We start from the raw sequence: 14,974 nt of genomic DNA, 5'->3' as shown, positions 1-14,974 counted from the left end.
ATGAGATGAAAAAGGTTGAAAATCTCTGCCCTAGAAGCATGAAAGGGTGAGTGGATTCAGAGCAGGACTTTTAAAACTATTATTATTGATATTACTTACTACTACTACTACTATGACAACGACGACGACTATTAATATTTACGGCCTTCCCTCTCCGGGACTGGAGGCTAACAGAAAGCAGTCTCGTTTTGTTGGTGCTTTGCAATCATGTCTCAAAGCTGCTTGAAACCTCACTCGATTTGAATTTACAGCTCAGAAACCCAGCAGGGGATGCTCTCACCAAGCATAGCAGCAATCTGCGCACACACAAGTCGCAGTTGTGCTGGCAGATCCCGTGCAGGTCATGCATTTCTGGAGGCTCGGGGCTGCTTGAAATGAGAAAGCTGCAATCAGGAATCCAGCCCAGACTCTGAAAGAGTCCCCACCTCAGAGCTAAGCTCACCTCGGCCTTCGCAAAGTTGGCACTGGGGACATGGCACCGCCAAGGCTCTTGCCCAGAGAGAGTCAAAGGTCCTGTCAGCTCTGGGGAAACCAGAGTTTAGGGTTTTCACCAAAACCTTCCACTCCCCTCAGTTCCAGCCCACGATGCAACCTGGACACAAAGACCAAGGGGCACACTCTCTGCCACCCTTTGGATACAAACACCATTTCCCACATTCCTAACAGCATTGGACTACAACTGCCCTCCTTTTCTGTCCCAGGCCCTGGGAAATGGGGGTCCTTTTTTCCTAGAGGAGATGCTGCCTTGTAAAACACTTGCAGAGTGTGCACTCCTGAAGCTGTCATGCTTCAGAGTTCAGCCCCTTTCACAGGATCTCTAGAAGTTAAACTTCTTGAGCACGTTCAGGTGCACTTTGACGCCTGTGCACATGTAGGTTAACAAAGGCACACAAACACTAAAGCACCAGGCTGGGCAGCCTGTCATTTCACCTGCAGCAACCGCAGGGATACATTTTGAACAGCTAAGAACCTTCTGTAAGACAACTACATGTTTCTAGTACAGTAAAAATTGCAGTATCTGGCAACGTAAAGATCCAAAAAGCTCTATAACCAAAAGTTGGCTATGGAGCCCTTTACGTTCAGCTGTTCTACAAACAGGCAGCACCAGCACTGAGTATGAGCAGCTGTGAGAGTTCAGAAAATTCAGGCCTCTCCAGTTGGCTGTGAGTGGCAGTATTGAGTGGCACTGAGTAACTTTGTTTTGGTGCCATTATGGTGTGGGGGGTGGTCTATAAGGATAGGTATAACCTGATATCTGGAAAACTTCGATATCCAGCAACCTTTCAGTCCCAGGGATACTGGATATCACAACTTTGACTGTATATCACTGGCTGCAATCCTGACCACACTTTCCTGAGAGCAAGCCCCATTGAACAAAATAGGATTTACTTCTGAGTAGACCTGGTTAGGATTGTGTCCATCTTCTACATTTGTGGAGTTGAGACTACTGCAGAAGAGATGAATAACCACAGGGCTGTTGTGAAGATCAAATGCGGGGGGAGGGGAACGATGACAAAGTTCTACCACATATGCTGCTGTGACCACGTTGTCTGAAGGGCAGGATAAAAGTGTCATAATAATAAATAAGGGAGTTGGCTGAGGGCCCCCAAATCACTGATCATTGTTCTCTTATCTCAGCAATGCCATCCTCCTTCCCAAGGAAACATAAACAGAAGATTTTTTTGGTTCATTTGCTTGAGATACCCAATTGATTCCCTAAACAGGAATGAAGCACATTCAGGGTACAAACAGCGGAGTCCAATCTTATTCACATCTACTCAGAAGTAAGTCCCATTACAGTCAATGGGGCTTACTCCTAGGAAAGTGTGGGTAGGTTTCCCTGCTGTTTTCAGCTTCCTGCAGAGAAGAAGCCCCATCTTGCCTGGTCCCTCAGAAGAAAAGGGGTTAGCGACCAGGCCTTCAGTAGAATGTGGGGCCCCAGTTGTCATCTGTTTGCACAAAGCCCTAATTGTGGGCTCTTGACAAGAATCATGAAAATGTTAGATTTCAGGTTTTGATTTTTTTTTTTAAACCAGAACTGTACTATGCATCCTAACTAACAAATGACAAAAGTCCAAGAGGTTATTGTTTCTTCTTAAACAAACAAAATAAATACATAAAAATCTTGTGAATTTTAGGAAACTGAGCCTGGCTCTGTTTTGGAACATTTGGAGTTGTCAAACCAAATTACAATTAATTTCCCCTCAAACCTACTTGCGTGTCGGAGCTTGTCATGCACTAAAACATTTAATACTTATTGAAACTGGCAGTTGGAGAGAGGTTTGCTTTTTCCTCCATTTTCTCTACTGAGACAGAGGAGGGGCTCACAGAAACCAGAGAAACCAGAGACCAGGAAGAACAGAGATGGGCCGAGGCCTTTCAGTGCTTGAGGCAGGAAACCCAAACAGACCCCCATGCAAGCTCAGCCACAATCCTGCACAGGCCTTACTGAGAAGAGGCTGACACGGATAACCTGCTGGTGGCTTGTGCCCTACATGGATCACAGCTCTTACCTCTCTCCATTCCTCTGGCACTGAAACCCTCCTCTTGGTTAGATGGGGAAGCCTTCTGCCTGCCTCCCCCTGCCAATGGCAGCACCCTCTTTCCCACCATAGCCAAGCAGATGCCCACAAGAGCCTTATTCTGCCATTGCCTTCCAGCAGCTGGCATTCAATGGTATACTGCTTCTGCATCTGGAGGCTCCACGCAACTGCTGTGACTCTACTGCTACTCATAGGAAGGAGAGCAATCTGACCAAGGTGTCGTCTCAGATGGGGAAACAGTTGAGCTAGAGGACAGCAAACTGTTCTTCTGGTGGGTACTCCAGGGGGTTGCCCTTCCTCCTACTGTCTCATCTAGAAAAGTACTCCCCTTGCACTCAAGTGCTTAGGCCAAACAAAACACAACAGGGTGTGCAGTCTTGGTTGTTCTTCACACACCTGCTCCATTCACATATCAAGCAGGGGATTGGCAGTCCCATTTTCACCACAAAAAAAAACACATCACACTAGAGCGAGGAGAGTCAAATTCTTCAACCTTCCCTGTGCTCCAGCATTTCAGGCATTCTTCTGCCCAGGCCAGCACACTCTAGAATCAGGCTGGGAGAAAAGCACCTGCAGTGACAGAGCTCAGGGTGGGAAAGCAGGAGGATTCCTCTCTCTTCATTCATGCACAACTTTTGTTGTTCTTTATACCTGAATAGGACAGACATATCGAGAACAACCACTCCCCCCCTCCACCCATGTCACATCCTTAAACGTCTCAGTCATCTGGTTCTGCCCCGAGAGCTCATTGGCAGTGAATCCAGTACAAAACCTTGTAGGTATGCTTGGGCATGAGATGCAAAGCAGAGCCATCCCTTAGGGACTACAACTGGAGCAGACACTCTGGGCTCTGCACTTTAATGACCAATATATGGCCATAACGGGGGGGGGGGTGCACTGGCAGAGTTGCCCTGGGCCCACACCCTTCTAAGGACAGCTCTGTGCAGAGGGGCCTGAGGCAACCTGGAGCACAAAGAGCTCAGCCTGCCTCATCTGTCTTCACCATGGTGCAAAACAGAGGTGGAAGAGGAAAAGCTCCACCATGTCCAGTATCCAGCAGGATGCGGCCTGGTCTGCCTCTCCTCACCAGCTGGAGATTTCTTCCCAGCACCACCCACAACATGGGCATGTCTTGGAGTGTGCAATCAGCAGCCAGACACTTGTGAGGGGGAGCCATGGCTGAACTCACTTCCCCATCACCTTTGCAACCTTTGCCCACAGGGGCTTCAGATGTGCTTCTGTCTGAATAGCTCCAAAGTCTCTGCAGTGTGAAGACTGAACAGGAGCTGGGACTTCTGTTCACATGTCCACCTGTTGATTAAGCACTACCTGCACCCTCCTGCTGCCACTCATAAGAAGGAGAAGGAAGGGAAAGAGAGTGCAGGGTTGCATCCAATGGCCAACAGCCACTCCCCCTTCAGTCATATTTCAGGGATCAAGCCCCACGTGTACCTTCTATCCCAGGCCCTGACATCTGAATGACACAAAGGTTTCAATTTTGGCAACGATTATTTATTGTGCTCTTTCCCACCTTGTATTTTTCTTTCAGAAGATATAAACTATCCCAACAAAGGAGATGAACAAGGAAGCGTGGAATGCAAAAAGAGCCCAGAACAGACTGATCAACAAGTAGACCTCTCCTTTCGACGGTCCAGACCCGGCACTAGCCTGACAGTCTCGCTCTTGATCTGCTCCCTTTCATCTCTCCTGTCTCCCGTTCCGTAATCAAACTCCCTGCACTCACTGAATACAACCCTCCTGTGGCTTCAGCTTGCGGGGTGCGCGTCACGCATGCATTCCCGATTCAGACAGCGTTCAGCCGCCTGACAGGGGATGTCATTTCCTCGCCTGTAGTGGCAGATTGGATTGGAGTAGAGAACCTAAGAAGAGCTGGCTTTGTGTACGTTACATTAGGCACCAATGACTGCCAGGACGCAAGAGCAGAGTTGAGCTTTGAAGAGCTGCTGCTGGAAATCCCAATAGGTTACTGTGGTAACACGCTGGAGGAAGAGAGCGAGGGGAACTCACAAGGCTAGTTAAGACACACAACCTGGGCTGGAGGTTGCACAAGACGGCCCCTTCTATCTTTCTCTTCAGAAATAAGGAGAGTGTACAGTGTTTGAGAGGGAGAAGGGCAGGAGAGGCGCCTTCTGGACTGTGGCTTCTACGCCTCCCAAAGAGGGGCCAGGAACAAGAAAAGAGGTTCTACAGACTGCCCTTGGGCACCAAGACACAATCAAAACAGAGAGAGAGAGAGAGATCCCAACACTCTAAATCAGGGGTGCTCAAACACCAGCCCAGGGGCCATTTGCAGCCCTTGGGGACCCCCAATCTGGCCCGTGGGGAGCCCCCAATCTCCACTGACCCTCTGGCCCTCCAGAGACTTGCTGGAGTTCACGCTGGTCCAACGTCACTACTCTCAGCACGAGGGCCGACTGTTTGACCTCTTGTATGAGCTGTGGGCCGAAGGCTCTCTCTGCTGCTTGATGTCTCACATCTGTGAAGCAGCTGCACAGCAAATGAAAGGCCAGCCTTGATTTGTGCAAGGTCTTTTATAGGCCTTGAACTATTGCAAGATCTTCATTTATTCATATAAGTTTCATCTGTAATGTATTCATTTATGTAAATTTATTTAAATTTTAAATGTAAATTAATTCTTTTTTCTGGCCCCCAAAACAGTGTCTTTAATATTATTTATTTTATATTTAACATCATTTCTTTAATAATCTTTTAACATTATTTCTTTAATAATGTGGCCCATCTGCCAAAATGTTTGGACACTGCTCTAAATTATGGACAATTGCATACCTTTGCTTCATCTGCATCATTCTGATTGTCTTATAATCAGAATGATGATTCTGATTTTGACTTTTGAGTAATTTGAATATTTTTGAGTAATTCTGAGTAATTACTCAGAATTTTGAGTAATTCTGACAGAATTACTCCAGTCCAGATAAGGAGTTCTGTGCATAGAAGGAGGCTTCCACAGACACATTCCTTGTTGTAGGGGGAGCCACAGGTGTAAATCTGCTACACACATGCAAAGTGAGGATAGTGCTGCTTAGGTGGATTGTCTTTCTTCAAAGTTGGCAGAAGAAAAACTGGACCAGCAAAGAGGTTACTTTCTACACAAGTTATCAGAGAAGGGAGAAAGGGAAGAAAATGTGTAAGCCTAGTAAACACATCACAATATATGCACAATATGCAGGGGATGGATAGAGTGGATAGAGAGATGCTCTTTTCTCTCTCTTGCAACACCAGAACCAGGGGACATCCACTAAAATTGAGTGCTGGGAGAGTTAGGACAGACAAAAGAAAATATTTCTTTACCCAGCAGGTGGTTAGTCTGTGGAACTTCTTGTCACAAGATATGGTGATGGCATCTGGCTTAAATGGACCTTTAAAAGGGGAGTGGACAACTTTCTGTAAGAAAAGTCCATCACAGGTTACAAGCCATGATGGGCGCATGCAACCTCCTGACTTTAGAAGTAGGTTATCTCAGAATGCCAGATGCAAGGGAGGGCACCGGGACACAGGTCTCTTGTTGTCTTGTGTGTTACCTGAGGCATTTGGTGGGCCGCTGTGAGATACAGGAAGCTGGACTAGATGGGCCTATGGCCTGATCCAGTGGGACTTCTCTTATGCTCACTACCCCTACAATGGAAAGGGCCATATGACGTTAGTGCAAAAATCACAGCGCAAAAGCCTTGGCAATGGCCACAAAAGTCAACCTGCAGAAGAGCTCAGATTTCTTTCCCTCTTCGCTTCATTCTCTTTTTCTTCTGAGGTTTAGCCTTTTGCTTGCAAAGGGTGGGGGATGACAGTGTGTGATAAATGCTCAATGAACTCTCATGAATCTGCTTCGGGCACAGCAGAATGTCCAGTATTTGCAGGGGAGAGGGGTTCAAGACTTCTACATAGACCTCCCTACTCTCCCTACAAGAAAAATCATTCACATTAATAGACCATTACAGGCTAACTTTGCTTGCTTTGCGTAATTGGGTTTTCTGGTGCAGGATTTAGACGGCTCTGTTCCTGCCCAAGGACAGAGCCCACACAAGGCCTAAAAGACCCACTAACAGAGGAATCAAATGCACTTGAGGTGAGAGGCCAACAGGGTGCTCAGAGAGGGATCAGCAAATAAATGCTACTACAACACTTCAGCAAAAGTACCAGCAATCTCAGAAGTGATGGACTCCTGCGGGGCAGGTTCGCTTTTCGGGGTAGCCACAGGAGCTGCTTTGCCAGCACTCCGGCGCCCTTTCTTGTCCCCAGATGCGCCACGCCGTCGGGTACTCATTTTTCACCACAGGAGTCTGTAAAGTTCATACACACCATTAAGAACTGCAAGATGCAAAGCAAGGAAGGATGGGCCAATATTTGGAACTTATATGGGATGAGAGACGCCTCTCTCATGACGTCCTCCTCCTCCTGTCACTGTTGCCCTTTTCCTCCTTCTTGCACTCCCCACACCTCGCTGTGACTGCCTTCTGCTCTCTTCTATGCTCCCTCCATGACAAGAGACAGCCTGGTCGGGGTAGGACCGGAAAACTCAGCTTCATGCCCCCTCATGCCTCTCCCCCCGCCCTGACTCTGACCCCCCCTCACAATTCTACCCCCTTCCCCAGCCCTGCCCCCGACCCCCCTTGCTGGCGCTCCCCCTGCCCCCTCACCTCATGCCTCTCCCCCCAAACTTCCCCAGCCCTGACTATGACCCCTCACAATTCTACCCCCTTCCCCTGCCCTGCCCCCGACCCCCCCTTGCTGGCGCTCCCCCTGCCCCCTCACCTCATGCCTCTCCCCCCACCCTTCCCCAGCCCTGACTATGACCCCTCACAATTCTACCCCCTTCCCCTGCCCTGCCCCCGACCCCCCCTTGCTGGCGCTCCCCCTGCCCCCTCACCTCATGCCTCTCCCCCCACCCTTCCCCAGCCCTGACTATGACCCCTCACAATTCTACCCCCTTCCCCTGCCCTGCCCCCGACCCCCCCTTGCTGGCGCTCCCCCTGCCTCCTCACCTCATGCCTCTCCCCCCAAACTTCCCCAGCCCTGACTATGACCTCCCCCCTTGGTGGCGCTCCACCTGCCCCTCACACCTCTCCCTCCTACCACCCCCTTGCTCCCCCCCGCCCCAGCCCTGACTCCGACCCCCCGTTGCTGGTGCTCCCCCCGCCCTCCCTGTCAGCACCTCACTTCCCACCTGTCCCCCAAATCCAGAGAAACAAACTCCCTCCCAGGACTCCGCCCACCCAGCGCCGTTTCCACGGGCAACGCATCAACGGTGGGCGAAGCTGAACGGGGAGGAGCTTCCGCTCTGCCAGGCCGCCAATGGGGATGACGCGGGGGAGGAGCCTCGAGGGCCGTTGGCGGGAGGGGGAGGGGGAGCTGCCGCCGAGGGATTGACAGCGGGAGGGGGCGGGTGCTGGGGGCGGGGCTATCGCGTTGGGATTGACAGGACGCCGAGCCAAAGAGAGAGGAGGAGGGCGGTGCGAGGGGCGGGGTTGGTGGGGAAGAGGGAGCTGGAGGTGGCTCTCACATGAGCGGGACACCTGGCGCCCTTGGTGAGCGCCTGGGACTGGCAGGGCTTCCTCCAGGGGCCCCTGAACAGCCCGGAGAAGCCCTACTGGAGCTCTCGGTCCTGCTGCCTCCCCAAAGCGCCCTGACGGGGTTCAGGACTCAAGAAGGGCCCCGCTGGGTCAGGCCTGTGGAATTCCCGGCCACTAGGCACCTCTGGGCACACGCCTCTGAGCACTTCACGAGCTCACACGCCACGTCATGTGGCAAGGAGTTCCATAGAGTCATAGTTGGCAACCTTCAGTCTCGAAAGACTATGGTATCGCGCTCTGAAAGGTGGTTCTGGAACAGTGTCTAGTGTGGCTGAAAAGGCCGATTCGGGAGTGACAATCCCTTCCACACTGGGAGCAAGTGCAGTCTGTCCCTGGCCTGTCTCCCTGGCTATGGGCCTTCCTTCTTTGCCTCTTAGCCTCAGACTGTTGGCAAAGTGTCTCTTCAAACTGGGAAAGGCCATGCTGCACAGCCTGCCTCCAAGCGGGCCGCTCAGAGGCCAGGGTTTCCCACTTGTTGAGGTCCATCCCTAAGGCCTTCAGATCCCTCTTGCAGATGTCCTTGTATCGCAGCTGTGGTCTACCTGTAGGGCGCTTTCCTTGCACGAGTTCTCCATAGAGGAGATCCTTTGGGAACCGGCCATCATCCATTCTCACGACATGACCAAGCAAACGCAGGCATCTCTGTTTCAGCAGTGCATACATGCTAGGGATTCCAGCACGTTCCAGGACTGTGTTGTTTGGAACTTTGTCCTGCCAGGTGATGTCGAGGATGTGTTGGAGGCAGCGCATGTGGAAAGCGTTCAGTTTCCTCTCCTGTTGTGAGCAAAGAGTCCATGACTCGCTGCAGTACAGAAGTGTACTCAGGACGAAAGCTCTGTAGACCTGGATCTTGGTATGTTCCGTCAGCTTCTTGTTGGACCAGACTCTCTTTGTGAATCTGGAAAACGTGGTAGCTGCTTTACCAATGCATTTGTTTAGCTTGGTATCGAGAGAAAGAGTGTCGGAGATCATTGAGCCAAGGTACACAAAGTCATGGACAACCTCCAGTTCATGCGAAGAGATTGTTCCACAGAGTAACTACACAGGAACCTAGGAAGAGCTCTGCTGGTCAGGCCAGAAGCCTCTAGTGCAGCCACACAAGACCACACGCCACATCCTGTGGCAAGGAGTTCCACAGACTAACCACACAGGAACATAGGAAGAGCCCTGCTGGTCAGGCCAGAGGCCTCCAGTGCAGCCTCCTGCATCTCAGAGCGGCCCACCAAATGCTTCAGGGACTCACAAGACAACAGACACAACCTTCAGGTTTTACTTCCCACAGGACAAATTCTGAAAGGAGGACAAGCCAAGAGCACAACAAGGAGAGAACAAACACAAAGACCAGAAGCAGAATTTATGTCTCCTTTAAAAATGCTTTTAATAAATGACACTTCAAAAGGTTGAACTCCACTGCACTAGAGCTCCACCAGGTGAAGGGGGAGGCATCCGTGTACCCTTTCAGGTACCAGAAGGCGGTGTCTCAGGCCTGCTCAGGTTCTTGGCAGTTGTGGCACCAGGGAAAGGATTGAATACATCCTCCTCCCCCACCCCACAACTGAAGCATTCAAGCTGTTGAATGTATGGAACATGCCATTTGGGTGCTCCCCCCCAATCTTCTGGAGCTGATTTCTCCCAAGTCAGGCCACTGATTCACAGGGCCCGCATAGGTCCCCCAGCTGACAGTGGCTTTCCTGATCCTTTCAGCTGGAGTGGGTGCCAGGACTTGAACCTGAGACCTTAGACATGCAAAGCAGGTCCAGAGGACTCTTTCTGGGGCTTCTTTTCTGAAGCTCTTAACTATTCTGGCTCCTTCACCTCCATCTCCTTAACAGGCTAAGCACCAGCTGTCCCGTTCATCCCCCCCCCCCCGAAACTCACCAGCATCGCAGGGATCTCCCAGGCCTACAGAAACACCCTCTGGAGCAGTGGTTCTCACACATTTAGCACCAGGACCCGTTTTTTAGAATGAGAATGTGTCAGGACCCACTGGAAGTGATGTCATGACTGGAAATGACATCATCAAGCAGGAAAATTTTTAACGATCCTAGGCTGCAATCCTACCCACACTTACCCAGGAGTAAGTCCCATTTACTGTCATTGTTAGAAGAATATACATAGTAGCTTGTTAAAAGCACAGCCTTCAGTCTCGGAAGACTATGGCATTCAGAACCTCTGAATGGTGGTTCTGGAACAGCGTCTAGTGTGGCTGAAAAGGCCAATTCGGAAGTGACAATCCCTTCTACGCTGGGAGCAAATGTAGTCTCTCCCTGGTGTGTCTCCCTGACTAAGGGCCTTCCTTCTTTGCTTCTTTGCCTCAGTCTGTTGGCCAAGTGTCTTTCAAACTGGGAAAGGCCATGCTGCACAGCCTACCTCCATGCGGGACACTCAGAGGCCAAGGTTTCCCACCTGTTGAGGTCCATTCCTAAGGCCTTCAGATCACTCTTGCAGATATCCTTGTATCGCAGCTGTGGTCTACCTGTAGGGCACTTTCCTTGCACGAGTTCTCCATAGAGGAGATCCTTTGGGATCCAGCCATCATCCATTCTCACAACATGACCGAGCCAACGCAGGCGTCTCTGTTTCAGCAGTGCATACATGCTAGGGATTCCAGCATGTTCCAGGACTGTGTTGTTTGGAACTTTGTCCTGCCAGGTGATGCCGAGGATGCGTTGGAGGCAGCGCATGTGGAAAGCGTTCAGCTTCCTCTCCTGTCGTGTGCGAAGAGTCCATGACTCACTGCAGTACAGAAGTGTACTCAAGGCGCACGTCTGTAACATTTCCCTAAATGCAGTCACATGCCATGGTAGCATCAAGCCTAATATATTAAAAATAAAAATATTTAAATGGAATGGGGACCCGCCTGAAATTGGCTCGCAACCCACCTAGTGGGTCCAGTGCCTTAAACAGACAGCACAGAGGCGGAAAGGCAGCAGGCACCTCCCTGTGCCGGGAAAGATGCACTTGTTTTGTTTCTGTCTCCTGTGCAACAGTTAAAAGTGGGGGGGGGGGCAACAAGAGCCCTGGCATTTCACAGGTGTAAAGAACGGACGTGCCCTTAACAACTCCCAGTGAGAGTTCTGAGCCACAGGCCTGCTAGAGTGGGGGCGGGGGACTACCCTGACAAACTGAAAGTGTGGCCTTCCTCCAGGCCTGTGGGGCCTGAAGTCTCTTGCCACCGGTCCACTTCCAGTGTGGTACTGGCCAGGGTCATGCTGTCCTGACAGGCACCTTGTGCCATGTCCACACCTAATTAAGCGTGTTATACTTCATGCAGCCCAATACAAGAAATAAAAAGGTTGTGAGGCAACATTCTCATGGCTGAGGCTGTGATCTCCATCTCTGCGCCAGGGTCTCCTCTGTCACCAGCTCACATTTGTCAGAGCCAGCTGTGCCACCACCAGAGTGGCTTGTGGGGACAACCAGAAGAGAGGGACTTAATAGCAGGGCTTGCTGAGAACCTGCTGTTAATCCAGGACTGCTGATGGCTCCTCGGCTGATAACTGTGCAAAACAGCCAGCTAATCTACCTTTCTGGCAGCAGACTGAAGATGCTACCTGGGAGCTCTGGGTGTCGCCAATAATGAGGCTCCACATGCATTCTTCTCCCAGATAGCAGGAACCAAGGGGGGGTCTGAGTCATGCTGGTAAGGCCAAGTCTTTTTGCATTTCAGCACCTGAATTCAGCAGAGCCATGCAGCAGAGACAGCTGCCTTTCTGCCAGAGCCTGGAGCACCCCAAATACACACAGGGCTTTAAATCAGCTCAAGTTCTAATGAGGAGTTTTCTTGAAACATCACAAGTCCCAAACAGTTCATTGTGTGAATTCTCTGCTTGCATCTGTGATTTTCATCAAGCTCAGAAGCAGTGGTGTAGCTGGAGGGGGTGCAAAGCATTAAGTTTTGCAGGGAGCCTCACTGCAGTGTGCAAGGGCCCCCCTCCCCTTCAGAGTCATTCCAGGCAGGAGGAGCAAAATGGAGGCGGAGGCAGGGAGGCGAATGCCTCAGTTATGCTCCCCCCACCCAGAATGGCTCCAAAGGAGAGGGGGGGGCTACTTGCATGCTGCAGTGAGGCTGCCTGCAAAGCTTAGTGCTTCGCACCCCCTCTAGCTACACCACTGCTCAGAAGGCTTTTCACTGGACAACGGCACTGATCAGTTTTGCAGCCGGCAACTCTTCCTTCCTTCCTTCCTAGTTAGGTACAAGCCCCTTTAGCCAACTTCCAAGGCAGTCGTATTTCTTAATTTTGAGAGTAGTAACAATGAAGGCAGCTTTACAGAATTAATAAAAGTACTAAAAATATACTTTAAAATATAATATTCAGTAAAATAATATGCTATAAAAATATTCCCCTTCAGGGCAATCCCATAGATTATATGAACTCCATTCTCTCCCCAATGGGAACAAGGTGACCAGTTCGTGCAGCTTCCTGGCCATGTCCCCCAGGACAGTGCCTGGCTGCAACCTTCGGCCCTCACAGTCCAGCTGCTGTTGAGAGAGAGAGAGAGAGAGAGAGAGAGAGAGAGAGACCTGGATGAACTGTGAAGGGAGATTTCATAAGAGCCATAGAGGTTTCCATGAAGGGGGGTCATTAGGCAAATTACCCAGTGATGACTTTCTAAGTATCCCATTACATGAGCAGGCGCCAGAATAAGCAGGACACAAGACTTTAACCTCTTTTGCCCACCCACTGAATGCCCCTTTCTCTGAGCAATGGAAGCTTCAGGACAGCTTGTGCTGCATCATGTTGCCCTTGGAGGAGACGTCATGAGATTTTTTTTGTGGAAATGTGCTTTGTTCTAAAACTGGCAGCTTGAGAAATCACGATGATAAGGAAGGCCATCATCCCCCAGGCAGAATCAGCGCAGCCCGACTGTCGCACAGACCACCAGGGAAAGGCTACTTTCCGGGCTCTAAGCCAGCATGTTCAAAGAAGGTGCCATTTCCAGGCACAGCTCATTTTTTTCTGGGGGTCTCCAAGACAAGCGCTTATAAGATATTTGCTGGAAATCATACAAACCAGCCAAGGACACAGACACACAAGGCTGGGCTCTCAGTATGAAAAACCGACATCTCCAGCAGAACAGCAGATTCAACAGACCCAGCTGCTAAGTGAGACCTAACTGAAGATTCACTGACTGCCCAGTCCCAATGCCAGCAATTTCACTGGTGCAGCAATTTGTTCCCTCACCCAGAGAAGACCTCCAGGACTGCCCTCTCCTACCCCAGGATGCAGCACAAGCTGTTTTGGTGAAGCTGCACTGTTGGGGGAAGCATCGCATTAGGCACATTCAACAGACATAACAGTTCTCCTCCAGCAACAACAGCAGTCCAAGGAAAGATCTACAAAGCATCACAGTCAGTGCATACCAGAGATCAAGTCTGTCTGAGATGCCTCCAATGAAGCAGGCTGCTCACAGGACCACATCCCCCCAAAGGCACAGAAGAGTCAGGTTACAATCCTATATATACTTTCCTGGGAATAAGCTCCATTGAACATGATGGGACATACTTCTGAGTAGACATGCAAAGGATTTTGCAATCAATGATATGAAAGCCTTAGGAATGAACCTCAACAAATGGGAAACCCTGGCCTCTGAGCGGCCCGCTTGGAAGCAGGCTGTGCAGCATGGCCTTTCCCAGTTTGAAGAGACACTTGGCCAACAGTCTGAGGCAAAGAGGCAAAGAAGGAAGGCCCATAGCCAGGGAGACAGACCAGGGACACACTACACTTGCTCCCAGTGTGGAAGGGATTGTCACTCACGAATCGGCCTTTTCAGCCACACTAGACGCTGTGCCAGAACCACCATTCAGAGCACAATACCAGAGTCTTTCTAGACTGAAGGTTGCCAACAACAACATGTCCACCTGTACAGGGCTAGCCCAAGAACTGAGATGTCCTGATGCATGCCTGACACTGCCCCCCGCAGTACCCAAGGACATGCCATCCTCTGCTCTCCCACTCTCCAACATTCTTGCAACTTGACTAGGCTGCTTCTTGTACCACTCAGCCTCCATTTTGTGTCTCTTCTCTCATCCTACTTTGGCGCTCCACCACATTTTGCTGCCGTTTCCACGGCCACTCCAATTTCTACAGCATGCTTGAAAGGAAGGTTTTCCTCACTCACTCACTGTGCCATCCACATTCCGACTTGCCTCTCGATGCACATTAAGGACCATCTTGGTGTCAGAGTGTTGCTGGCACCTTTTACGTTCTGCTGTGAATGAATACACAGATTCACCTACACAAGGGTGCCTATATTCCTCCAAGGGGTCTGCACCAGTGTGTGGACCCCTCTTCTGGCGCATAGCATCACAACTGCGTTGCAATGCTGTTCCCAGATGCTGAGCAATGATGTCACGTGTCATCGCCCAACTTCTGGGTTTCTGAGCTCTGTACTGCGTAGCCACACAGCCGTGAAGCTAACACAGAACGTTGCCCATAAGCAATGCATGGCAACAGCCCTTTCTTGTTTGTCTTCCATCAACTGGCATTCAGAGGCTTGAACTGAAGAAGGGGGTTCTATTAAATAAAGTAAATAAATTGTCATGGCTAAGAGGCACAGAGATGAATCTATCCGCCTGTGTGTCGTCCCCAGTGAAAGCATCATCACCAAACCAGCAGCCATCATCACCTCTTGTGTGCCACGAGTACCAAAAGCTCATCATGTGTTACGAAGAATCTTCTCTCCATCCTTAATCAGTCTCATCAGGTGAACTCAAATTCTAATATTACAAGAGAAGGAAAAAAGTCTCTCCACTTTCTCCACCCCGCGACTAACTGCAGAAACTTCGATCATGTTCCATCTCCCCTGCTTGGGCTGCAATCC

At 50.4% G+C, this 14,974-nt stretch overlaps 1 protein-coding gene across 1 annotated transcript in view; it reads right to left on the bottom strand.

Moving 5' to 3' along the window:
• DNAH2 (dynein axonemal heavy chain 2) overlaps window positions 1–6,843 on the bottom strand; it is a 112,769-nt gene extending 105,926 nt beyond the window's left edge. The window contains exon 1 of the mRNA XM_066630416.1: window positions 6,717–6,843. Coding sequence (XP_066486513.1) covers window positions 6,717–6,843 — 127 coding nt within the window. The remainder of the gene's footprint in view (window positions 1–6,716) is intronic.
• Window positions 6,844–14,974: the final 8,131 nt, after the last annotated feature.

The sequence above is a fragment of the Tiliqua scincoides genome, chromosome 5 (genome assembly GCF_035046505.1).
Source record: "Tiliqua scincoides isolate rTilSci1 chromosome 5, rTilSci1.hap2, whole genome shotgun sequence".
Lineage (NCBI taxonomy): Eukaryota > Metazoa > Chordata > Lepidosauria > Squamata > Scincidae > Tiliqua > Tiliqua scincoides.
This window is presented reverse-complemented; position numbering and strand designations above follow the sequence as displayed.